Source organism: Salvelinus sp. IW2-2015, linkage group LG17, assembly GCF_002910315.2.
Source record: "Salvelinus sp. IW2-2015 linkage group LG17, ASM291031v2, whole genome shotgun sequence".
In the NCBI taxonomy this organism is placed as follows: Eukaryota; Metazoa; Chordata; class Actinopteri; order Salmoniformes; family Salmonidae; genus Salvelinus; species Salvelinus sp. IW2-2015.
This window is the reverse complement of record NC_036857.1, coordinates 28,604,108-28,631,966: the sequence shown is the minus strand read 5'-3', so window position 1 is coordinate 28,631,966 and position 27,859 is coordinate 28,604,108. Positions and strand designations below refer to the sequence as shown.

General features: G+C 43.6%; 1 protein-coding gene across 1 annotated transcript in view; it reads right to left on the bottom strand.

Moving 5' to 3' along the window:
- LOC139029060 (rho guanine nucleotide exchange factor 25-like) overlaps positions 1 to 27,859 on the bottom strand; it is a 110,126-nt gene that overhangs the window by 80,999 nt on the left and 1,268 nt on the right. The window contains exons 2-3 of the mRNA XM_070448065.1: positions 22,629 to 22,960; positions 10,403 to 10,559 (exon numbers count right to left, since the gene is read on the bottom strand). Coding sequence (XP_070304166.1) covers positions 10,403 to 10,559; positions 22,629 to 22,724 — 253 coding nt within the window. The 5' untranslated portion in view covers positions 22,725 to 22,960. The remainder of the gene's footprint in view (positions 1 to 10,402; positions 10,560 to 22,628; positions 22,961 to 27,859) is intronic.

Sequence of the window (27,859 nt, the reverse complement as noted above, 5' to 3'; positions counted from 1 at the left end):
CCTCCCTATCCCAGTTTCTCTCACTACCCTATCGCCCCTCCCTCTCTCCACGTCCCCCCTCTCTTCTCTCTCTCTTCTCTCTCTTCTTCTCTCCTCTCTCATCTCCTCTCTCTCTCTCTCTCTCTGTCTCCTACTCCCTCTCTCCTCTCTCCCTCTCTCTCTCCTCCTCCTCTCTGCTCCATCCCTCTCTCTCCTTCTCTTCTCCCAACCAATTAAGGCAAACTCAAGCACTCAGGGCATGTGCCCTGCATTTTTTCTCTTGCCTCATGGCAAATGTGTGATAGGCAGGAATTATCTTTAAAACGCAAAAAAAATCTCTATCTCATGGCAAATAATGAAGAATAGCATGAGATAGAAGCACTTTTCTCTCTGCCTATGGCAAAATGTATAGCATTGCAGGAAGGTAGGTGCCCCGGGGCCCGAAATTCATTTGTTCGGCCCTGGGCAAATTCGCACTAGTCAGTAGTCTCTAGTCTGAGTGTCTCAGGGGGAGGTTATTTCTTGTGTTCTGGCCTGTGTGTGTGTGTGTGTGTGTGTGTGTGTGTGTGTGTGTGTGTGTGTGTGTGTTGTGTGTGTGTGTGGTGTGTGTGTGTGTGTTGTGGGTTGTGTGTGTGTGTGTGTGTGTGTTGGTGTGTGGTGTGTGTTGTGTGTGTGTGTGCGCTCTGTTGTCTGTAGGGGTGCTGCTCTGTTTACCGACCTGTCTGCCTGTCCTGTTCTTCACCGCTGTGTCTGTGTGTATCCTGTGCAACACCGCTGCAGTATGGAGCGGCTCCAGAGAGAAGAGAACAGAGCACAGAGCAGAAACAGGAACACAGCAGCACACACTCTCTCTCTCTCTCTCTCTCTCTCACACACACACACACTGAGAACACACAGAATACACACACAGAGCACACCCACCTGCAGACGGAGTGCATGTCCATGGTTTTGTGTTGGGAGGAGTGTGTGTGTGTCCTTTGCCATCCCGTGCCTCCCTCACTGTACAGCTACAACATACACACCACCACATTACAATCAGATCGCCCTATCTATCCCTCCCTGGCAGTATCCATCCACCTTCCACCTCTCAACAGTATTCATCCACCTTCCACCTCTCAACAGTATCCATCCACCTCCCACCTCTCAACAGTATCCATCCACTTTCCACCTCTCAACAGTATCTATCCACCTCCCACCTCTCAACAGTATCCATCCACCTCCCACCTCTCAACAGTATCCATCCACCTCTCAATCATGCTGCTTTTTTCCATGGAACCTGCTGTTTGTACCTGGAAACTATCAACAGTCAGATTTTCCCCCTATTCCCTGACCCTGCCTGAATCAAAGGCTTATTCAAGTTATAATGCCCAAGAAGTCGGTGTTTGGAAGAAATATTGGCACGGGTGTTGTTAGGCCCGAGACGAAGTCGAGGGCGGGCAAACTGTGCCAATATATCCTCCAAACACCGGCTTCGAGGGCATTATAACTTAAATAAGCCTTTAAACAACGGGTTACCAACATATTCAAATAATGGATATGTCAGAGAGACAGACAGCAAAGTTTATACAAATCTCCGCTGTTGAAAACTAAATGTAAGTTTAAATGAAATGTGAGATAATGTCTAGATGCTTTTATAGTGGAGATCAAGTTTATAAATTGCCTGGCTGGGCTGACAAGACAGTGGATTGCGCATTCAGATGGAACAGAGTGAACCCTCCCTCTCTGTGTGTATGTGTAGCTTAGCTGTGTAGTGTACATACATCCCAGCTGTGTGTGAGTCTGATAAATGTGACAAGGGCTTAAATCGGAACTAAAACATCTCAATGAAGGAGTCAGCACCAGCTTAACACTGTTCAAACGTTCAGCCGCATAACGTTGGCCACACATGAAGTGTGAAGCACAGGTTATAAATATTAGACCTAGGCAGCCTTATAGTCGATTACGTTACCCACCACTTTTACTGTAAAGTGTGTAAAATGTTTGAAAAGTGAAATTAGTCGATACAGCTAGGTGTTCTTCCTCCATTCTCTGTCACCAGTAATGTGTTCGTTCCAAATCCTGCTGTGGTGTATCTGCTTAAATTAGTGTCTGTCTGTCTGTCTGTCTGTCTGTCTGTCTGTCTGTCTGTCTGTCTGTCTGTCTGTCTGTCTGTCTGTCTGTCTGTCTGTCTGTCTGTCTGTCTGTCTGTCTGTCTGTCTGTCTGTCTGTCTGTCTGTCTGTCTGTCTGTCTGTCTGTCTGTCTGTCTGTCTGTCTGTCTGTCTTGCAGCATCAGCCGTGCTCTGGAGCTCTGGAGCAGTGACCTGTAAGCATGTATTTTCTCCTGCATGCCCCAGACAACCCAACCACCTACAGGACCAGCATAAAGTTTGGACACACCTACTCATTCCAGGGTTTTTCTTTATTTTTACAATTTTTTACTTTTTACTTTGTAGAATAATAGTGGAGACATCAAAACTATGAAATAACACATATGGAATCATGTAGTAACCAAAAAAAAGTGTTAAAAAAATCAAAATAAATGTAATATAAGTAGCCACCCTTTGCCTTGATGACAGCTTTGCACACTCTTGGCATTCTCTCAACCAGCTTCATGAGGTAGTCACCTGGAATGCATTTCAATTAACAGGTGTGCCATGTTAAAAGGTCATTTGTGGAATTTCTTTCCTTCTTAATGCGTTTGAGCCAATCAGTTGTGTTGTGACAAGGTAGGGGTGGAATTCAGAAGATGGCCCTATTTGGTAAAAGACCAAGTCCATAGTATGACAAGAACAGCTCAAATAAGCAAAGAGAAACGACAGTCCATCATTACTTTAAGACATGAACGTCAGTCAATCCAGAAAATGAAATCCGACATGAAACAAACAAGGACAGTGTCTGGACAGGGAAAACATAACGACAATAATGCTGACACTAGGAACAAACTGAGGAACAGACAGATATAGAGGGGGCAATCAACAAAGTGAAGGAGTCCAGGTGAGTCCAATGAAGTGCTGATGCGCGTAATGATGGTGACAGGTGTGCGTAATGAAGGGTCACCTGGCACCCTCGAGCACCATAGACAAGGCGTGACAATGATGAAACTGGCTCTCATGAAGACCGCCACAGGAAAGGAGTCTCTCACTGTTGCCGCTTGCTATAGACCTCCCTCTGCCCCCAGCTGTGCCCTCGATACCATATGTGAATTGATTGCCCCCCATCTATCTTCTGAGCTCGTGCTAATAGGTGACCTAAACTGGGACATGCTTAATACCCCGGCCATCCTACAATCTAAGCTTGATGCCCTCAATCTCACACAAATTATCAATGAACCTACCAGGTACAACTCCAAATCCGTAAACACGGGCACCCTCATAGATGTCATCCTAACTAACTCGCCCTCCAAATACACCTCTGCTGTTTTCAATCAAGATCTCAGAGATCACTGCCTCATTGCCTGCATCTGCTATGGGTCTGCGACCAAACAACCACCCCTCATCACTGTCAAACGCTCCCTAAAACACTTCTGCGAGCAGGCCTTTCTAATCGACCTGGCCGGGGTATCCTGGAATGACATTGACCTCATCCCGTCAGTAGATGATGCCTGGCTATTCTTTAAAAGTGCCTTCCTCACCATCTTAAATAAGCATGCCCCATTCAAAAAATGTAGAACTAGGAATAGATATAGTCCTTGGTTCACTCCAGACTTGTCTGCCCTTGACCAGCACAAAAACATCCTGTGGCGTTCTGAATTAGCATCGAATAGCCCCCGTGATATGCAACTGTTCAGGGAAGTTAGGAACAAATATACAGAGGCAGTTAGGAAAGCTAAGGCTAGCTTTTTCAAACAGAAATTTGCATCCTGTAGTACTAACTCAAAAAAAAGTTCTGGGACACTGTAAAGTCCATGGAGAATAAGAGCACCTCCTCCCAGCTGCCCACTGCTCTGAGACTAGGAAACACTGTCACCACCGATAAATCCACGTTAATTGAGAATTTCAAAAAGCATTTCTCTACGGCTGGCCATGCTTTCCACCTGGCTACCCCTACCCCGGTCAACTGCCCGGCACCCTTCATAGCAACCCGCGAAAGCCCCCACCATTTCTCCTTCACCCAAATCCAGATAGCTGATGTTCTGAAAGAGCTGCAAAATCTGGACCCCCTACAAATCAGCCGGGCTAGACAATCTGGACCCTCTCTTTCAAAAATTATCTGCCGAACTTGTTGCAACCCCTATTACTAGCCTGTTCAACCTCTCTTTCGTATCGTCTGAGATTCCCAAAGATTGGAAAGCTGCCGCGGTCATCCCCCTCTTCAAAGGGGGTGACACTCTAGACCCAAACTGCTACAGACCTATATCTATCCTACCCTGTCTTTCTAAGGTCTTCAAAAGCCAAATTAACAAACAGGTTACCAACCATTTCGAATCCCACCGTACCTTCTCCGCTATGCAATCTGGTTTCAGAGCTGGTCATGGGTGCACCTCAGCCACGCTCAAGGTCCTAAACGACATCATAACCGCCATCGATAAGAGACATTACTGCGCAGCCGTATTCATCGACCTGGCCAAGGCTTTCGACTCTGTCAATCACCACATTCTTATTGGCAGACTCGACAGCCTTGGTTTCTCAAATGATTGCCTTGCCTGGTTTACCAACTACTTCTCTGATAGAGTTCAGTGTGTCAAATCGGAGGGCCTGTTGTCCGGACATCTGGCAGTCTCTATGGGGGCGCCACAGTGTTCAATCCTCGGGCCGACTCTCTTCTCTGTATACATCAATGATGTTGCTCTTGCTGCTGGTGATTCTCTGATACACCTCTACGCAGACAACACCATTCTGTATACTTCTGGCCCCTCTTTGCACACTGTGTTAACTATCCTCCAGACGAGCTTCAATGCCATACAACTCTCCTTCCGTGGCCTCCAACTGCTCTTAAACGCAAGTTAAACTAAATGCATGCTATTCAACCGATCACTGCCCGCACCTGCTCGCTCGTCCAGCATCACTACTCTGGACGGCTCTGACTTAGAATACGTGGACAACTACAAATACCTAGGTGTCTGGTTAGACTGTAAACTCTCCTTCCAGACTCACATTAAGCATCTACAATCCAAAATTAAATCTAGAATCGGCTTCCTATAACGCAATAAAGCATCCTTCACTCATGCTGCCAAACATACCCTCGTAAAACTGACCATCCTACCGATCCTCGACTTCGGTGATGTCATCTATAAAATAGCCTCCAACACTCTACTCAACAAACTGGATGTAGTCTATCACAGTGCCATCCGTTTTGTCACCAAAGCCCCATACACTACCTACCATTGCGACCTGTACGCTCTCGTTGGTTGGCCCTCGCTTCATACTCGTCACCAAACCCACTGGCTACAGGTTATCTACAAGTCTCTGCTAGGTAAAGCCCCGCCTTATCTCAGCTCACTGGTCACCATAGCAGCACCCACTCGTAGCACGCGCTCCAGCAGGTATATCTCACTGGTCACCCCCAAAGCCAATTCCTTCTTTAGTCGTCTTTCCTTCCAGTTCTCTGCTGCCAATGACTGGAACGAACTGCAAAAATCTCTGAAGCTGGAAACACTTATCTCCCTCACTAGCTTTAAGCACCAGCTGTCAGAGCAGCTCACATATTACTGCACCTGTACATAGCCCATCTATAATTTAGCCCAAACAACTACCTCTTCCCCTACTGTATTTATTTATTTATTTTGCTCCTTTGCACCCCATTATTTCTATTTCTACTTTGCACATTCTTCCACTGCAAATCTACCATTCCAGTGTTTTACTTGCTATATTGTATTTACCTCGCCACCATGGCCTTTTTTTGCCTTTACCTCCTTTATCTCACCTCATTTGCTCACATTGTATATAGACTTATTTTTCTACTGTATTATTGACTGTATGTTTGTTTATTCCATGTGTAACTATGTGTTGTTGTATGTGTCGAATTGCTATGCTTTATCTTGGCCAGGTCGCAGTTGCAAATGAGAACTGGTTCTCAACTAGCCTACCTGGTTAAATAAAGGTGAAATAAAATTAAAATAAATAAATTAGAGTTACCAGTTACCAGAAATTGCAACCCAAATAAATGCTTCACGGAGTTCAAGTAACAGCCACATCTCAACATCAGCTGTTAAAGGGGACTGCGTGAATCAGGCCTTCATGGTCGAATTGTTGCAAAGAAACCACTACTAAAGGACACCAATCAGAAGAAGATACTTGCTTTGGCAAAGAAACAGGAGCAATGGACATTAGACCGGAGGAAATCTATTCTTTAGTCTGATGAGTCCAAATTTGAGATTTTTGGTTCCAACCGCCATGTGATGTATTTGTGAGACGCAGAGTAGGTGAACGGGTGATCTTTGCATGTGTGGTTCCCACCATGAAGCATGGAGAAGGAGGTGTGATGGTGTGGGGGTGCTTTGCTGGTGACACTGTCAGTGATTTATTTAGAATTCAAGGAACACTTAACCAATATAGCTACCACAGCATTCTGTAGCGATTCGCCATCCCATCTGGTTTGCGCTTAGTGGGAATGTCATTTGTTTTTCAACAGGACAATGACTCAACACACCTCCAGGCTCTGTAATGGCTATTTGACCAAGAAGGAAAGTGATGGACTGCTGCATCAGATGACCTGGCCTCCACAATCATCCGACCTCAACCCAATTGAGATGGTTTGGGATGAGTTGGACTGCGGAGTGAAGGAAAAGCAACATGTGCTCAGCATATTTGGGAACTCCTTCAAGACTGTTGGAAAAGCATTCCAGGTGAAGCTGGTTGAGAGAATGGCACGAGTGTGTAAAGTTTTCATCAAGGCAAAGGGTCGCTACTTTGAAGAATCTCAAATATAAAATATATTTTGATTTGTTTAATAACACTTTTACTACATGATTCCATATGTGTATTTCACTGTAGAATGTAGAAAATTGATACCAAGAGACGACAAGAATACTATTTACACACTATTCATAGGGGAGAAAAGCGAGAACAATATCTGTGTGATTACCTGTTGTGACCTGGACTGTCAGATTACCCCCCCTGTGTACCGGACCGGATTGGTTGAGGACCCAAGTGTGAGGAGTACCCCTGGAAAACGGAACGGACAACGAGAACGGCTTGTGGACTGTGAGGTGATTGGTGCATTTCCCCTCTTCCCCAGTGTACCAAAACCCCTAATAAACTCCCCATTTGCATTCTATTTGTGCTAATGGTGCCTGTTTTGTTACGGAACTTAATAGAAAAGTCATACACAATGAGTAACGACAACTTGGCTATTTTCTGTGTATACGCTGTACTGTCAGGGAATACGGCAAATGAATGTTTCACTTTCACTTTGTCCTCAGAAGAAGCCTTACCGTGCATGGCCTTGTGTGGCCTCTCGTCGAGTAATCTCGTAACACAGAACCAAATAATGCATGCGCCAGCTAGCTAAGTCTGCCATGAGAGACGACTGAGAGAAGAACAAACTATTCACAAAGTTAAAGTTAAAGGTGTTTGCTGATGTGTACCGTCACGGCATAACAGATATCATTTTATGTCTACATCCACTGGCTATTCTAGCTGTCTTACTTTGATCTGTTCTGTTCCTTCTGACTCGTCATTATTATGATATTCCATCCAGGGGCATGTTGAAATGTACTGTAATGTAATGCAGGGCGGCTGAGACTATTACCATAGTATTTTATCATCTCCCATATTAAAGCCAGAGAGGACCACTAAGATGAAAGACAACAGAGGGCCCAGATGTTTTAAGTACTTTGTAGCCCAGAGGCATTGCACAGCATTTTACTGTTCCACTCTTACAGCAAAGCCTCCAAACTACCGTTGACAAAATGTCTATTGGTACTGTGGCATGGTAATGTGGCTTGATACTACTCGGTACATATCCAATGGCTCTGTAGCCTACATGTTTATGACAAATCTGGGAAGAGAACAGTAACACACTGTAACTCTCCAACATAAATTCCTATACCATTATGCTGTTGTGCAGAATTATATAATGACATAACTAGTTACATATGTTCTATATGTCTTCACTATGTCTGTTCTGCTGGACTTGAGGTTATGGAGCTGTGTGTGTGTGTGTGTGTGTGTGTGTGTGTGTGTGTGTGTGTGTGTGTGTGTGTGTGTGTGTGTGTGTGTGTGTGTGTGTGTTGAGCACTTTGCCATGATTACCGGTTCACTTCCTCTTCCTGTTGTTGTGGGTTTAAGCATTTGTCCCTGACAAAGACAACATCATAAAACAGGAGAGAGCGGTAGCCCCTAGTCACACATAAGGACATCCATCAGTCAGCGACTATTACCAAACACTGGAACTGGACTCCTACAGTCTGGGTAGGATGTTGGGGGGGCAGTGGGGAGAGGAAAGGGAAACCTAGGGATGACGTTGGGTTCGCTTTACTTCTCGTGACCCCTTGCGACGGGCGAAATATTACCAAGGGTTCTGGTCTGTGGTAAGAGACTGGAGATGAATTAGACCTTTGAGGAAGTGAGATACAACAGAGGGAGTGGATAGAGAGGAAGACGAACGTTGGAAAAAGAGGAAGAAAAGGCAGGAAGAAGTGGAGCACAGGAGATCAGGAAGTGAAATAAGAGGAAGCAAGGAAGAAGAAGAGAAGAAGGAGAGAGAGTCTCTCCTCTGTCTGCATGTGGTTTAGCTGCTGCTGGTGCCCTGTGATTCCTGTGAAGCCACTAGAAGGCATCTTGTTTCTAATGTCTACCAGACGGCCCGCTTGGTGATCTCCTCTACTATCCTCCTGCTTCTCCTGTGCCTCTGTCTGAACCCCACAAAACTAGAGCGCATACACACACACACACACACATTCAGGGCCAATGAGAGCACGGGCTTCCTCTCTTCCTCCTCCTCCACTCCATCCCCACCACAGTCACAGCAAGGGATGGAAACATGACACTGACCCCTGCCAACCAACCAGACACAACCAGACCATCATGGCAGCAGCAGTAGTATTTGACATCTTTCAAATGCTGTGTTTGATTGAGTTTGCCTGGGGCAAAGGAACCAATGGAATAATTCCAAAAATGCATATAGTCCCACTCATCTGTCCCGCTCCAGACAGGTTCAGGCAAACAGTTAAATTTGAACGCAGGCTTGCAATGGACCTGAAAAATAACATAGGAGTGGCACGAACAACAACCACCCAGCTCGACCACCACTCCATTCATGGATTATGAACGATGCATTTCAGCACTCTGGCTCTCCTGTGGGAGGCCTGGGCTAAGATAATACTTGGCTGCATTTGGCCATTACAGATAAACATTGCTGACAGCTTCCTCCTATGTCTGTCTCACACGCACACACGCACACACACCGAACGAACGTCATGCTCTGCTCTGCACACCAGTTAGCGGTTTGGTTTGATTTGGTTTCAGCCACATGGTAACACGGTACACACTCTACTCTACCACTAACCCACACCCCCCCGATCCCCCATCCAGCTACAAAGCTCCTTTTGTTTGGTTGCACTCAAGGAAAATGGGAACGCACGCAAACCTGTTCAGAGCTAAATCAACCAAGAATGGCTGTCTGTAACCAATAGTGGGGTTTTCCCTCAACATTTTGCATCCATTTTCCCCATCTGGAAACGGTTGCCCACGCAGCCTCCCTACGCCAGCCTCCCTCCCTACTGACACACAAACACACTCACACGTACGCAAGCATGCACACAAACTGATCCCAGTTTTCCTATCCGGTACATTAACGGGGATAACTGGGCCCTGATCCTCCCATTGGTCAGATTAGGTCCTATATCGTCCTATCAGTGCTAACAGTGCAGATACAAGGGAGGTGGTTCATTACCTGCTAACCACCAAGCTTCAGGATGCTTCCGGTGACTCCCATCTGATAACACACCTGCTTATGTTATCTCACATGACTGATCAGATAAGTGTCTATTTTAGGTACAGCTGAACACGTATGCCTACAAGCAGGGGCGTAATGGAGGGTAAACACACATGAACGTAGTACAAGACGTGCATTCAAGACAAGTGGGTGATAGAAATGAAGTCCTAAGAATATTTGAGTATTTGTCAACAGGCCAGGCGTCAGTTATGAGGTGATTGAGTGTTCGACCAAGTTGTTTTTTAATGTCACTGAAAGGACACCTGAAACCCTGCCATCGTGGATACTGGAACAAGCAGCAGACCAGAACATGGATATTTATATTCCAGGTGGAACAAACCAGACAGGTTAGGTGAGGCCCTGTTTAGACTGGCAGGCGAGGGTTTGTGGACACACACACACGCTGTGTGTGGATACAGACTGACAGTTGTAGACAATGAACAGATGAAGTGTTTCAGGTCATCAAGGCAAAAGGTGGTAATGGAGTAGAGTTAGGTACCCAAACAATTCTTTACAGAAACATTTCAACAAAACGAGGATGGAAAGGTGTGATGTTTCAGGTCTCACCTGCTCTGTTTCTTCCTCCTCTCCTCTCCAGGTGGTCTTGTGTGGGGGACCCCTGCTCCCAGTCCTCTAGCCCAGCTGGGTCCAAGTGTCGTGGGCCTCCTGCACCCTTCTTCTCCTCCTGGCTCACCGGGGGCTCTGTTGCTGCGTCATCTGCGTGCTGGACAGAGAGAAACACGTCAGGAGGATCCCTCCTAAAGGAGAGTCAACAACTAGCCATCTCCTATGATCCTCGTCACGTCAAAATGTAACAACCATCATAGGAGTTGGCTATACAGCACAAACAGATCTGGGACCAGGCTGGAAAATAATCATGAGAAAAAACATGAAATCACACATCCTCCGCATTCCATCCTGAACTGTAATGCTCTTTGCAAGATGTACATAAAAGGTTTATCACTTGATGATCAACAATGGTAAGACTGTACATATGGCATTAAAACACATATCCTTAGTATTCAAACCTTGAACCTGGGGAAAGTATTTTCTAAGCCAGGAGGCTAAGGCTCATTCTTATTGTTCCCGGCAAAGTAGCATCAGTAATTCTACATTTGTTATTAGCCCAGCTAGCATGGACACTGACAGTTGTGAATGATGCAGCCGAAGAGCTACTGCCATGCCAATTTGCCAACATGCCAATTTGAAAAATAAGAGAATTAAGACAACTTTCGAGTAGTAAGATATATATAAAAGAAACAGATACCATTAATAAGAAGGGGCTAGAAGCATCTTATATGGTGAGCTACTGAGTGGCTAGGACAGGCAAGTCCCATACTATTGTGGAGGACTTAATTCTTCCTGCTGCCGCGGATATGGCTGGGACAATGCTGGGTGAAAAGGCCAAAAGAACTACACAGACAATGTCTTCATCAAACAACACTGATTCACTACGCATCAGTGTCATGGCAGGAGATGTTTTGAAACAATTACTGCTTCACATACAAGTGAATTCAGTGAATTCTATGCATTACAGCTGGATAACAGACGTGCCGGGCCTGGCACAGCTCCTGGTATATGTCCGTTACATATATGGGGTGGGGGGGGGTCAATTAAGGAAGACATACTCTTCTGCAAACCACTAGAAACCAGGACAACAGGAGAGGATAATTGTAAAGTACTGGACAGCTTTGTGACATCAAATGGACTTTGGTGGTCAAGATGTGTTGGTATCTGTACTGATGGCGCAAAAGCCATAACAGGGAGACATAGTGGAGTGGTAATGCGCGTGCAAACAGTTGCTCCCGACGCCACTTGGGTACACTGCAGCATCCACTGAGAGGTCTTGCGGCCAAGGGAATGCCTGACAGCTTGAAAGACGTCTTGGACACTACAGTAAAAACGGTTAACTTTGTTAAAGCAAGGCCCCTGAACCTTCGTGTATTTTCTGCACTATGCAATGATATGGGCAGCGACCATGTAACGCTTTTACAACATACAGAAGTGCGCTGGTTATCAAGGGGCAAAGTAATGACACGTTTTTTTTATTGAGAGATGAGTTTAAAGTTTTCTTTACTGACCATCATTTTCACTTGTCTGGCCGCTTGCATGATGATGAGTTTCTCACACGACTGGCCTATCTGGGTGATGTTTTTTCTCGCCTGAATGATCTGAATCTAGAATTACAGGGACTCTCTGCAACTATATTCAATGTGCTGGACAAAATTGAGGCTATGATTAAGAGGTTGGAGCTCTTCTCTGTCTGCATTAACAAGGACAACACACAGGTCTTTCCATCATTTTATGATTCTTTGTGTGCAAATTAACTCAAGCTTACGGACAATGTCAAATGTGATATAGCGAAGCACCTGAGTGAGTTGGGAGCGCAATTACGCAGGTACTTTCCCGAAACGGATGACACAAACAACTGGATTTGTTATCTCTTTCATGCACTGCCTCCAGTCCACTTACTGATATCTGAACAAGAGAGCCTCATCGAAATTACAACAAGCGGTTCTGTGAAAATGTTATTTAATCAGAAGCCATTGCCAGATTTCTGGACTGGGCTGCGCTCAGAGTAGCCTGCCTTGGTAAGTCGCGCTGTTAAGACACTGACACCCTTTGCAACCATGTACCTATGTGAGAGTGGATTCTCGGCCCTCACTAGCATGAAAAGTAAATACCGGCACAGACTGTGTGTGGAAAATGATTTAAGACTGAGACTCTCTCCAATACAACCCAACATTGCAGAGTTATGTGCATCCTTTTAAGCACACCCTTCTCATTAACCTGTGGTGAGTTATTCACAATTTTCGATGAACAAATAAGGTTATATATGTAAGATGGTTAAATAAGGAGCATTATTATTATTGTATTATTATTTGTGCCCTGGTCCTATAAGAGCTCTTTGTCACTTGCCACGAGCTAGGTTGTGACAAAAACTCACACTCATTCTTATGTTTAATAAATGTATTGTTTAGTGTGTGTGTGGCAGGCTTACAATGATGGCAGAAAACAACATTTGAGAGTGAGCTGACCCTGGTGCTAGAGGGGGTACACAGCTGGAGGTTGAATGTTTGAAGGGGTACAGGACTATAAAAAGTTTGGGAACCACTGTGCTAGAGAAGTATCATGGGAACGTTGCAAGAACATTCATGTGTCCAGGTTTCTGTGGGTTAGGAGAAAATCCCATCAACGTCCCACCAGACATACGCATAACATGGTTGCCATGTTCTTAAAACACATGTTTTTAATGTTCTAGACAAGTGTCATGGGAACATGCCAAAAACATTCATGTGTCCAGTTTTCTGTGGCCAAGGAGCATATTCCATCAACGTCCCACCAAACATACAGTACATTGCCATGTTCTCAGAATATACATTATTAATATTCTTAGAAATATTCAGTGAGAACGTTGCAAGGACAGTCATGTGTCCAGTGTTCTATGGATTGGGAGAATAATCCATCAAAATCAAATCAAATGTTATTTGTCACACGCGCCGAATAAAACAGGTGTAGACCTTATTACCGTGACATGCTTACTTACAAGCCCTTAACCAACAATGCAGTTCACGAAATAGAGTTAAGAAAATATTTACGCACTTCTCTCTGTAGCGCCTTACGGTCAGATGCCGAACAGTTGCCATACCAGGCGGTGATGCAACCGGTCAGGATGCTCTCGATGGTGCAGCTGTAGAACTTTTTGAGGATCTGGCGACCCATGCCAAATCTTTTCAGTCTCCTGAGTGGGAAAACGTGTTGTCGTGCCCTCTTCACAACTTGTCTTGGTGTGTTTGGATCATGATAGTTTGTTGGTGATGTGGACACCAAGGAACTTGAAACTCTCGACCTGCTCCACTTCAGTCCCGTCGATGTTAATGGGGGAGTGTTCAGCCCTCCTTCTCCTATAGTCCACAATCAGGTCCTTTGTCTTGCTCACATTGAGGAAGAGCTTGTTGTCCTCAAATATAAAATATATTTTGATTTGTTTTTTTGGTTACTACATGATTCCATATGTGTTATTTCATAGTTTTGATGTCTTCACTATTATACTACAATGTAGAAAATAGTAAAAATAAATTTAAAAAACACTGAAATGAGTAGGCGTGTTCAAACTTTTGACTGGTATTGTATATATAACATGCCGGTAGAGATATGCTTCTGAAAGTAATATATGGGTTACTTGAAAAAGTAACTGTAATAATATTACAATATTATTTTCATATATTTACTCATAAAAGTACTGTAAGTAATTATTACCCCAACACTGGTCCCAAGTGATTCTGTTTCAATTTGTCTATTTTGTCACATTAAAACTTGGAGTTGAAACTCTGTGTTGTGTATTGGTTTGGTATAACTGGCATAATCATTGCTTTAATGGCAAATGTGAGACAGTTCAGACATGCTACTGTAAATATACACATTTCTGATATTCTGAGAATATGGCAACCATGTTCTGGGTAGATTTCCACCAGAAGCAACACTACAGCCTGGGCCATGTTTCCTCAACAAATTAGGAATGTTAAAGACAGAAATCCACGAGACCTGATGTGATTCCTTATCAGAGACACGTTTGTTCCACATGGCAATATGTGGTGTGGATTTCAAAAAGATTCTCAGCTATCTAGAATTCTTTCTACTGATTCCCATCTTTCAATGAGAAAATCAGACAAAAATCCAACAAGGAACTTTAAAAAGAAGATATGTTTCAATATGAACATCGCCACATGGCCAATTAAAATGCAAACAATACAGTTGTATCTGTTGCCAAATAATGACATTAACACATATTGCTGAGAATCTGAGAATAGTGCCGTTGCACATCTTGGACTCAGAGCACCAGCATCAATGATGAAGACCCTACCCACAGTCCCGATAAGAGATATCTCTAGGGCATGTGCTTATTGGGCCAGTATAGTTAGGCCCTGGCCAGAAGAAAGCCTAACCCCTCCTCCCTAGGCACTTATGTAGATCTGAAACTACTTGATATGTGTAATCAATCGGGTGAATTGCCTTTGAAGTAAATCTCAGCTCTGTTAAAAGTACACTTAAAAAAACTTTTATTGATCATAGTGATTCGGGAGTACAATTAAAACAGGATAATATCCACCACCAACATTAGACAACTATAAAGAAAGACCTTAAACTGTTGAATTAAGTAAAGAAAATCAATGATGAGAGAATATTCAAATTCACTGATAACTGACAGATACATGGTGGCGTAGCAGGAAGATCTGAATGCTGTAGAACCAGAAGGTTGTTAGTTCAAATCCTAGTTGAGTACATGCTCCTGAGTGGTGCAGCGGTCTAAGGCACAGCATCTCAGTGCAAGAGGCGTCACTACAGACCCTGTTTCGAATCCAGGCTGAATCACATCTGGCTGTGATTGGTCCCATAGGGTGGCGCACAATTGGCGCAGCGTCGTCTGGGTTTGGCCGGGGTAAGCCGTCATTGTAAATACGAATTTGTTCTTAACTGACTTGCCTTGGTCAAACAAAAAATTTATTGAAYAATAATTACTGTATAAATGAACATGAACAATGTAATCATGTGTGTTAAATATGCAAGTTGAAGACCACTGTAATATTAAAAGCCACTGTGTGTGTGTGTGTGTGTGTGTGTGTGTGGTGTGTGTGTGTGTGTGTGTGTGTTGTGTGTGTGTGTGTGTGTGTGTGTTGTGTGTTGTGTTGTGTGTGTGTGTGGTGTGTGTGTGTGTGTGTGTGTGTGTGTGTGTGTTGTGTAATCCCTTGCCAACAGACAATATTCTCAGGAAACTGGACACAGGAATGTTCTCGCTATGTTCCCATGAAACGTGTCTAGAACCTTAATATCTTACATTCTGACAACAGGGCAACCGTGTTCTGTGTATATTCGATGTGACGTTGATGGAATATTGTCCTAGCCCTCAGAAAACTGAACACATGAATGTTCTTCCAACGAAAACACTAGAATGGCAATGCAATGGAAAGCTGCCATTTTATGCACTCCTGACCAAGTCGGCTACTTTTGTGTGTTTTTTTTGCGCTGATCTGTTTCCGTCATCATTTCCTATGACCGAAAAGATCTTCTGGACATCAGAACAGCGATCATCAACCTCGATTTGGATGTAGATTTCTACTCCAACGAATCGGTGGCGCAGGACATACTGCTCACCCTGGACCAGGTCCCAAACCCGAAAGTCGTAAAAGAAGGAGATGACGTAAGAGAGGCCGACGTGCGAGCATCCTGACAAAACTACATCGGTGAGTAAATAGCTGGTTTTCTAGCTGTTTTTTCTGTACATCGGCAGGATCGATCCGCAGCCTCGGGTGAGCTCAAGGGGGGAGGTGTGTGTCTCTTTGTTAACAACTGTCAAGGCACAAGGCGAGACCCAGATGCAGACACAGGAGGCAGATGGTTGGAGTCTTACAATGTTTAATAATCCAAAGGGGTAGGCAACAGAATGGTCGTGGACAGGCAAAAAGGTCAAAACCAGATCAGAGTCCAAGAGGTACAGAGTGGCAGACAGGCTCGTGGTCAAGGCAGGCAGGATGGTCAGGCAGGCGGGTACAGAGTCCAGAAACAGGCAAAGGTCAAAACCGGGAGGACTAGAAAAAGGAGAATAGCAAAAGGAGTACGGGAAAAACACGCTGGTTGACTTGACTAAACATACCAGACGAACTGGCACAGAGAGACAGGAAACACAGGGATAAATACATTGGGGGAAATAAGCAACACCTGGAGGGGGTGGAGACAATCACAGGAACAGGTGAAACAGATCAGGGCGTGACAACAACAGCTGGTGCGCGATCTCTAACATTAAGGAAGTCTCTAGGTTCTGCTCGCCTGAGTTAGAATACCTGAAGCTGTAGATCATACTATTTACCAAGAGAGTTTTCATCTATATTTTTCATAGCTGTCTATTTACCACCACAAACTGATGCTGGCACTAAGACCACACTCAACAAGCTGTATAGGGCCATAAGCAAACAAGTAAATGTTAATTCAGAGGCGGGGCTCCTGGTGGCCGGTGATTTAATGAAGGGAAACTGAAATCCATCTTACCTCATTTCTACCAGCATGTCACCTGTCACACAGGAAGTACCAGTGTGACAGGTGACAGATCAATACGGAAGTGGTCCGATGAAAAGGATGCTAAACTATAGGACTGTTTCGCTAGCACAGACTGGAATATATTCCAGGATTCATCCGATGGCATTGAGGAGTTTACCACATCAGTCACCGGCTTCATTAATAGGGAAAGGGGGATACCTAGTTAGTTGTACAACTGAATCCCTTCAACTGAAATATGTCTTCCGCATTTAACCCAACCCCTCTGAATCAGAGCGGTGAGGGGGATTGCCTTAATCGACATCCATGTCTTCGGTGCCCGGGGAACTGCCTTGCTCAGTAGCAGAACAACAGATTTTTACCTTGTCAGCTCGGGGATTCAATTCAGCAACCTTTCGGTTACTGGTCCAATGCTCTAACCACTAGGCTACCTGCCGCCCCTCCATAAGTTCATCGACGACGTCGTCACCACAGTGACTGTACGTACATATCCCAACCAGAAGCCATGGATTATAGGCAACATCCACACTGAGCTAAATGCTAGAGCATTGAGAGCATCTTGACTGGCTTCACCACTGCTTGGTATGGCAACTGCTTGACATCGGACCGCAAGGCACTACAGAGGGTAGTGCGTATGGCCCAGTATATCACTGGGGCCAAGCTCCCTGCCATCCAGGACCTCTATACCAGCTCGGAGTCAACTCAAGTGGGCAACAATAGATGTTGATGATAGTGTGTTTGCGAGATGTGGGACAAAGGCAATTTTAAAACCATCGCACAGCTCCTGATGTGTTTACAGACATCCCCAATCAAACATAAACATACTCTCTGAGAATGAGTGCACAGCTGGCAAATAGTTGCTTATACTATAAATATCAGTCCATCAGGTGGCTAGCTGCCAGCAGAGACTTCTATTGCAGTAACATTGAGCTCTGGCTAGTATTGCTTAGCCAGCTAGAAGGAGGAAGTAAGAAGCTGACGTTAAATGGAGCCTACCTCAGCCAGAGCAAAGAAATAGGCTCATAATAACTTTCCAGAGAGTAGGCTATTGAGACAGACAGAGATGTGGTGCTTAGTGGTGAGACAGACGTAGGCATGCAGGAGGAAGCAGAGAAAACAAGGAGAGAGAGCGGAAGCAAGCAGCGAGAGAGGTTAGTTACCAAACTTGTGGTCGGGGCCCCATGTGGGGTCCCCTGAGAAAATCTGTACTAATCTTATCAAACCCCTCTCCTGCGCCTGACTCCTTCACCTACCTCCTAACGCAATATTGTCACAACAACTTAATAAGATGTGTTTCAACATGAACATCTCCACATGGCTTATCTTTCCTTATAGTCCTACATTCAAATGGAATCTAAATGGAAACAATACTGTTCTAACAATGTAATAGGTTATATCGGTGGTTGTTCATCCTATCTGGAGTTTAGTTTACTCATTACCCCCTTCTTTTTTTACCAATACATCACTGATATTCATACAGAATGGTGAGTAATATTCTAACGATGAATGTGAATGTGATATGATCATCTGTGTGCTCCATTGATGTCTGTTATTGTGGATCTTGATTAGGACTGCCTAGGAATACAAATGTGAACGCTATGTCATTTGAGAAAACGAGATCTATGTGAAGAGCCGATGACTTTATGCAATTCAGTCGCTGTTGCTACGTGTCAGTGTGAATCATTTCTAATATTTCCCCCCTTTCAGTGGTATAACATTACAACTGTATAGCTAATAGGCCGTGTGCTTGTAGATTGACTGAGGTGAATGAACCTACAGCAGCCAAGGCTGGGGTCATTTGTGCTTTGTATAGAAATGCAGTAAATGAGTTTCAACTTTTAAAAAATCCATCAATTACATTTTTTCCCGAAGAGAATTAACAGCATTCTCCAGGAACTGTAATTTATACATTTATAAGAGCTATTGATAAGAGCTAGGTAAATGAGTAATCCGTTTGGAGAAGGGGATTGTAAATACACATAGCAATTGTTGAAGATAATTTTTCCTTCCACAGTGAAATAGGATATACAGTTCTCATAATCTGTGTGGATGAAATTTGGAGACCCAAGCTATTGGCTTCAGTAGTACCCTGACGAGTTGATGCATGCGTTTTATAATGTTTTGATTATATGCCTGGACTTATCTACAATTTACCATTTGTATCATGTTAAATATTAGCCACTATCCGGATCCACGTCAGTAATGCCGACATAGATTTATTTTAGCTTCATTCCATTCCGTTGATCTTTCTTTCCTCTGTCACATCCATGTAAATTGTTCCTGAGGGTCGCTAGCAATAGTGGATCACATTAGGCTAAGGTTGTGTAATAATTTGGGACATGTAGCCTATCATTATGGAACTCAGACCGCACGTAGCAAGTTAAACCTGGAGCCTGGAGCACGGTCCACGACGACTGGACCGCTGTCATACAGTTCCATGATGTTAGAATTAGGGTAGATTTAAAGGACCATAGTTCGACCCCTATTGAACACTTCTTTTCCATCGTCCAATATTTTATGGATTGAACTTGAATATGACAACTTTCATGATGAGTCAAACCACTGTATTTTGTATTCATCAATATTTAGTGTGTAAAGGCTCTCCAAACTGTTTTATTTGTATTTTTATTCATTCCTACTTTTCTAACCCCGAAAATCTGATTATTTTTCAATCTACCAGTTGGTGCTGAAAACTAATATGCATAGATGGCTTTCTGTCATTGATCCCTATATTCTGACGCCTTTCTCTCCATGTAATCTATTGAGTCTGTCAACAGACTTCTAATTAAAGGTACACCATATTTAAAGGGATGGGTTAAGATAAATGTACTGAATTACATTTATGCAGAGCGCACAATGTAGCCACACCTGCAGAGTGCATTATGCGACTGAAAAAGGTACGTCTGAATGCCGAGTACTGAGAAGTGTATATAAAGGCATGTGTAAGAAGGGCATAAATTCTTAAGTAGGGATCGGGCCCATACAGTATATCTAGGCTACCTCAATTACCTCATACGCCTGCACATCAACTTGGTACTGGTACCCCATGTATATAGCCAAGTTATTATTACTCATTAAGTATTTATTATTACTTGTATTATTATGTGTTATTACTTTTACATTATTTCTCTATTTTATTTCTCTGCATTGTTGGGAAGGGCACATAAGAACGTATTTCACTGTTTACGAAGCATGTGACGAATAAGATTTGATTTTGCAACATACCATAAAACGCATCTAGAACAGTAATATTGTATATTCTGAGAACATTCTAGACACTTTCTTGAAAAGTCCCGCTTGACATTAAGGGAATGTTCTGCTAACACGAACAACAAAACATGCAAAAAAGGTTAGAAGGATTTTGCTAGCATAGATAGAATGTTCCCCTAACTAACTGGACACTCAAACAGGAGAACATTATGGGTAACATTACAAAAACGTTCTCTCTCCCTAGAATTGTTAGCTGGGTTAGTTGATTCTCAATGCTGGACTTCTAATGAGCTTCTGAGCTTTGAATCTTCTATTTTTATTTATCGTGTCTGATACTGCACTGTAACACACCGTTTTGATTTCATTTAGCATCTGACTGGTTTCTATGTAAAGGCCTACAGCAGTTGCGTGTTTATAAAACAGTCATGGTGGTAGATGGTGTCAGAGAGAGAGAGGGGAGAGAGGGGGAGGGAGGTAGAGTGGGAGAGAGAAATATAGAGGGGGAGAGAGAGATGGAGGGAGGGAGGGAAAGAGAGAAGGAACGAGAGAGGGGGTAAGAGAGAGAGAGACAGAGGGACAGAGAAAGAGAGATGAAGGGAAGCGTTAGTTAGGGTCTCATGAGTTTGTTTAAGAGGAGATGTCTTAATCAGTACTACTCCAATTCCTGTGTCTGAGACACATCCAAGATTCCTCCCAACCACTGAAGAGAGACCACCAGGCACACACACACACTCTCACGTATCCCTTTTGCTCTCTCTATTACTCTGTCTATCTCTGTTAGTCTTTCTGTCTCTCTCTATCGCTCTTTCTCTCCCTGTCTCTCACTCTTGAACTCTCTCTCCCACTCTTTCTTTATCACCCTCTCTGTGTCTTTCTCTGTCCCTCTCTGTACTTATTGCCCGTCTGTTTGTGTGACATGCCTTACACGGAACCCAAACCGGCTGCGCGCGTGCGCCATCGTGCGCTATCGTGCATACATTTATTTTGCCCCCCCACACCAAACGTGATCACGACACGCAGGTTAAAATATCAAAACTAACTCTGAACCAATGACATTAATTTGGGGACAGGTCGAAAAGCATTAAACATGTATGGCAATTTAGCTAGTTAGCTTGCACTTGCTAGCTAACGTTAATTTGTCCTATTAGACTAGCTTGCTGTTGGTAGCTATTTGTCCTGGGATATAAACATTGAGTTGTTATTTTACCTGAAATGCCACAAGGACCTCTACTCCAACAATTAATCCACACATAAAACGGTCAAACCGAATCGTTTCTAGTCATCTCTCCTCCTTCCAGGCTTTTTCATCGTTTATCTTATATGGTGATCGCATCTAAACTTTCATTGTATTACACGACACTACCGGCAAAACAGTTCGTCTTCTATAAACCAATGAGGAGATGGAGAGGCAGGACTTGCAGCGCGATCTGCATCAGAAATAGGAGAATGCGTTATTGCACCCACACTGCTCATTGGCGTGCGTGAGCAGTTGGTGCAATAATTGAATAACATGATTTCTAAATTTATATTTTGAGACTCTCGGGGCACACGACGTGTCCGGCTTGGTCCGCATGTTAAGCAAGAGTTATCCTTAAGAGTCAAGCTATCAAGAAAAAGTGTTAAAGTCCAATTGTAGCTTGGGTTTCTTGTGAGAAATGTTATTGATGTCAAATGACTGATCGGATTAGAAGGTTACACAAGCAAACACACCACACACACACACACACACACACCACACCACACACACACACACACACACACACACACACACACACACACACCACACACAAACACACACACACCACACACACACACACACACACACACACACACACACACACACTCTCTCATCTGTGGAACGTGTTTGTTAACAGGTCCATCTGAGGAGTGTCTGGCCTATTGTCTATAACAGATGAGGTTAAGGGTCATGCCAATATGCGCACACACACACACACACACGCACACACACACACATATACACACACAATCTCATCTGTGGAATGTGTTTGCATTGTAAACAGTCCATCTGATGTTGTCTAACCTAATCTCTATAACAGACGAGGGTTAAGGGTCATGCCAATAGGGTACTGGAAACTCTGGACACTTCAAAGGCGCTAGTATTGCTAAAAATAAAGTCTGCACTATTGTCTCCTTTCACACGTATGAACAGGGGTTTCATGTTCCTGTTATGAAATCAGTTAGGTCATTAGCTTTACTGTCTTTGATTAACTTGTATGACCTATTTGGTCATTTTAATCTACAACAACAGAGATTTCCAAAACCATAAGAAACAAATAACCTGTTATAATTGCACTGGCCTACAACACACATTTCTGGACTACAACACACGTTTCTGGACTACAACACACATTTCTGGACTACAACACACATTTCTGGACTACAATCCATTTTTATTCTAGCTTAGCTCTACGATGCGCCAAAGAAGTGCTGAATGTGAAGAGAATATCGCAACCCAATAAAACAACACCAATTAACAACACTGCCACCAACCAAAACGTGACGTGTCACTCACCCACTGTTGATTGGGCAATGCCAAGGAAGTCAGCATGTCAGCCATAGCACCCAGCATCTGGTCTGTCCGCCCCTGGTTCTTCTGAAGCGCCTTCATTCTTCCCTCAAAAACCTCTCCTTTTCTACTTCGCTCTCTCTCCTTCTTCCTTTCTCACGTTCTCCTACTGTAAGTCCTCCCTCTGTTTGTTGTTGCCGTTCTTCCTTTCCCCAGTTCACCACAGTTTTTCCTCCTCCTCCTTTCCTCCACAGTCTGTCACTCCTTCTCTCCCTGTTTCTCTCCCCCTCCTCTTCACTGTTCCTTCTCTCTTTCTGTTCTCTCCTTCACCTCTCCTCCTACAAAGCACGGTGCCAGAGTTTAGAGCCGCTGCCTTGTCTCGTCCTGGCCTGGTCTGAGCCACAGGAACTCACACACACACACACACACACACACACACACACACACACACACACACACACACACACACACACACCTGAGGTGAGTGTGTTTATTGTGTGTGTGTGTGTGTGTGTGTGTGTGTTGTGTGTGTTGTGTGTGTGTGTGTGTGTGTGTGTGGTGTGTGTGTGTGTGTGTGGTTGTGTTGTGTGGTGTGTGTGTGGTGGTGTGTGGTGTGTGTGTGTGTGTGTGTGTGTGTGTGTGTGTGTGTGGTGTGTGTGTGGTGTGTGTGTGTGTGGTTGTGTGTGGTGGTGTGTGTGTGTTGTGTGGTGTGTTGTTGTGTGTGTGTGTGTGTGTGTGTGTGTGTGTGGTTGTGTGTGAGTTCCTGTGGCTCAGACCAGGCCAGGACGAGACAAGGCAGCGGCTCTAAACTCTGGCACCGTGCTTTGTAGGAGGAGAGGTGAAGGAGAGAACAGAAGAGAGAAGGAACAGTGAAGAGGAGGGAGAGAAACAGGGAGAGAAGGAGTGACAGACTGTGGAGGAAAGGAGGAGGAGGAAAAACTGTGGTGAACTGGGAAAGGAAGAACGGCAACAACAAACAGAGGGAGACTTACAGTAGGAGAACGTGAGAAAGGAAGAAGGAGAGAGAGCGAAGTAGAAAAGGAGAGGTTTTTGAGGGAAGAATGAAGGCGCTTCAGAAGAACCAGGGGCGGACAGACCAGATGCTGGGTGCTATGGCTGACATGCTGACTTCCTTGGCATTGCCCAATCAACAGTGGGTGAGTGACACGTCACGTTTTGGTTGGTGGCAGTGTTGTTAATTGGTGTTTGTTTATTGGGTTGCGATATTCTCTTCACATTCAGCACTTCTTTGGCGCATCGTAGAGCTAAGCTAGAATAAAAATGGATTGGTAAGTCCAGAAATGTGTGTGTAGTCCAGAAATGTGTGTTGTAGTCCAGAAACGTGTGTTGTAGTCCAGAATGGGTTGTAGCCAGTGCATTATAACAGGTTATTTTGTTTTTATGGTGGAAATCTCTGTTGTTGTAAGATTAAAATGACCAAATAGGTCATACAAGTTAATCAAAGACAGTAAAGCTAATGACCTAACTGATTTCATAACAGGAACATGAAACCCCTGTTCATACGTGTGTGAAAGGAGACAATAGTGCAGACTTTATTTTAGCAATACTAAGCGCCTTTGAAGTGTCCAGAGTTTCCAGTACCCTATTGGCATGACCTTAACCCTCGTCTGTTATAGAGATAGGTTAGACAACATCAGATGGACTGTTTACAATGCAAACACATTCCACAGATGAGATTGTGTGTGTATATGTGTGTGTGTGTGCGTGTGTGTGTGTGTGTGTGCGCATATGGCATGACCCTTAACCTCATCGTTATAGACAATAGGCCAGACACTCCTAATGGACCTGTTAACAAACACGTTCCACAGATGAGAGAGTGTGTGTGTGTGTGTGTGTGTGTGTGTGTGTGTGTGTGTGTGTGTGTGTGTGTGTGTGTGTGTGTGGTGTGTGGTGTGTGTGTGTGTGTGTGTGTGTGTGTGTGTGTGTGTGTGTGTGTGTGTGTGTGGGTGTTTTGCTTGTGTAACCATTCTAATCCGATCAGTCATTGACATCAATAACATTTCTCAACAAGAACACCAAGCTACAATTGGACTTTAACACATTTCTTGATAGCTTGACTCTTAAGGATAACTCTTGCTTAACATGCTGACCAGACCGGACAACGTCGTGTGCCCCGAGGAGTCACAAAATAAATTTAGAAATCCATGTTATTCAATTATTGCACCCACACTGCTCACGCACGCCAATGAGCAGTGTGGGTGCAATAACGCATTCCTATTTCTGATGCAGATCGCGCTGCAAGTCCTGCCTCTCCCATCTCCTCATTGGTTTATAGAAGACGAACTGTTTTTGCCGGTAGTCGTGGTAATACAATGAAAGTTTAGATGCGATCACCATATAAGATAAACGATGAAAAAAGCCTGGAAGGAGGAGAGATGACTAGAAACGATTCGGTTTGACCGTTTTATGTGTGGATTAATTGTTGGAGTAGGAGGTCCTTGTGCATTTCAGGTAAAATAACAACTCAATGTTTTATATCCCAGGACAAATTAGCTACCAACAGCAAGCTAGCTAAATAGGACAAATTAACGTTAGCTAGCAAGTGCAAGCTAACTACTAACATTGCCATAATGTTTAATGCTTTTCGACCTGTCCCAAATTAATGTCATTGGTTCAGAGTTAGTTTTGATATTTTAAACCTGCGTGTCGTGATCACGTTTTGGTGTGGGGGGCAAAATAAATGTATGCACGATAGCGCACGATGGCGCACGCGCGCAGCCGGTTTGGGTTCCGTGTAAGGCATGTCACACAAACAGACGGGCAATAAGTACAGAGAGGGACAGAGAAAGACACAGAGAGGTGATAAAGAAAGAGTGGGAGAGAGTTCAAGAGTGAGAGACAGGGAGAGAAAGAGCGATAGAGAGAGACAGAAAGACTAACAGAGATAGACAGAGTAATAGAGGAGCAAAAGGGATACGTGAGAGTGTGTGTGTGTGCCTGGTGGTCTCTCTCAGTGGTTGGAGGAATCTTGGATGTGTCTCAGACACAGGAATGGAGTACGTACTGATTAAGACATCTCCTCTTAAACAACCCATGAGACCACCTAACTAACGCTTCCCTTACATCTCTCTTTTCTCTTCCTGTCCCTCTGTCCTCTCTCTCTCTTACCCCCTCTCTCGTTCCTTCTCTCTTTCCTCCCTCCCCCATCTCTCTCTCCCCCTCTATATTTTCTCCTCCCACTCACCTCCCTCCCCCTCTTCTCCCCTCTCTCTCTCTGACACCATCTACCACCATGACTGTTTTATTAAAACACGCAACTGCTGTAGGCCTTTACATAGAAACCAGTCAGATGCTAAATGAAATCAAAACGGTGTGTTACAGTGCAGTATCAGACACGATAAATAAAAATAGAAGATTCAAAGCTCAGAAGCTCATTAGAAGTCCAGCATTGAGAATCAACTACACCAGCTAACAATTCTAGGGAGAGAGAACGTTTTTGTAATGTTACCCATAATTTGTTCTCCTGTTTGAGTGTCCAGTTAGTTAGGGGAACATTCTATCTATGCTAGCAAAATCCTTTCTAACCTTTTTGCATGTTTTGTTGTTCGTGTTAGCAGAACATTCCTTAATGTCAAGCGGGACTTTTCAAGAAAGTTGTCTAGAATGTTCTCAGAATATACAATATTACTGTTCTAGATGCGTTTATGGTATGTTGCAAAATCAAATCTTATTCGTCACATGCTTCGTAAACAGTGAAATACGTTCTTATGTGCCCTTCCCAACAATGCAGAGAAATAAAATAGAGAAATAATGTAAAAGTAATAACACATAATAATACAAGTAATAATAAATACTTAATGAGTAATAATAACTGTGCTATATACATGGGGTACCAGTACCAAGTTGATGTGCAGGCGTATGAGGTAATTGAGGTAGCCTAGATATACTGTATGGGCCCGATCCCTACTTAAGAATTTATGCCCTTCTTACACATGCCTTTATATACACTTCTCAGTACTCGGCATTCAGACGTACCTTTTTCAGTCGCATAATGCACTCTGCAGGTGTGGCTACATTGTGCGCTCTGCATAAAATGTAATTCAGTACATTTTATCTTAACCCATCCCTTTAAAATATGGTTGTACCTTTAATTAGAAGTCTGTTGACAGACTCAATAGATTACATGGAGAGAAAGGCGTCAGAATATAGGGATCAATGACAGAAAGCCATCTATGCATATTAGTTTTCAGCACCAACTGGTAGATTGAAAATAATCAAGATTTTCGGGGTTAGAAAAGTAGGAATGAATAAAAATACAAATAAAACAGTTTGGAGAGCCTTTACACACTAAATATTGATGAATACAAAATACAGTGGTTGACTCATCATGAAAGTTGTCATATTCAAGTTCAATCCATAAAATATTGGACGATGGAAAAGAAGTGTTCAATAGGGGTCGAACTATGGTCCTTTAAATCTACCCTAATTCTAACATCATGGAACTGTATGACAGCGTCCAGTCGTCGTTGGACCGTGCTCCAGGCTCCAGGTTTAACTTGCTACGTGCGGTCTGAGTTCCATAATGATAGGCTACATGTCCCAAATTATTACACAACCTTAGCCTAATGTGATCCACTATTGCTAGCGACCCTCAGGAACAATTTACAATGGATGTGACAGAGGAAAGAAAAGATCAACGGAATGGAATGAAGCTAAAATAAATCTATGTCGGCCATTACTGACGTGGATCCGGATAGTGGCTAATATTTAACATGATACAAATGGTAAATTGTAGATAAGTCCAGGCATATAATCAAAACATTATAAAACGCATGCATAACTCGTCAGGGTTACTACTGAAGCCAATAGCTTGGGTCTCCAAATTTCATCCACACAGATTATGAGAACTGTATATCCTATTTCACTGTGGAAGGAAAAATTATCTTCAACAATTGCTATGTGTATTTACAATCCCCTTCTCCAAACGGATTACTCATTTACCTAGCTCTTATCAATAGCTCTTATAAATGTATAAATTACAGTTCCTGGAGAATGCTGTTAATTCTCTTCGGAAAAAATGTAATTGATGATTTTTTAAAAGTTGAAACTCAATTTACTGCATTTCTATACAAAGCACAAATGACCCCAGCTGGCTGCTGTAGGTTCATTCACCTCAGTCAATCTACAAGCACACGGCCTATTAGCTTATACAGTTGTAATGTTTATACCACTGAAGGGGGGAAATATTAGAAATGATTACACACTGACACGTAGCG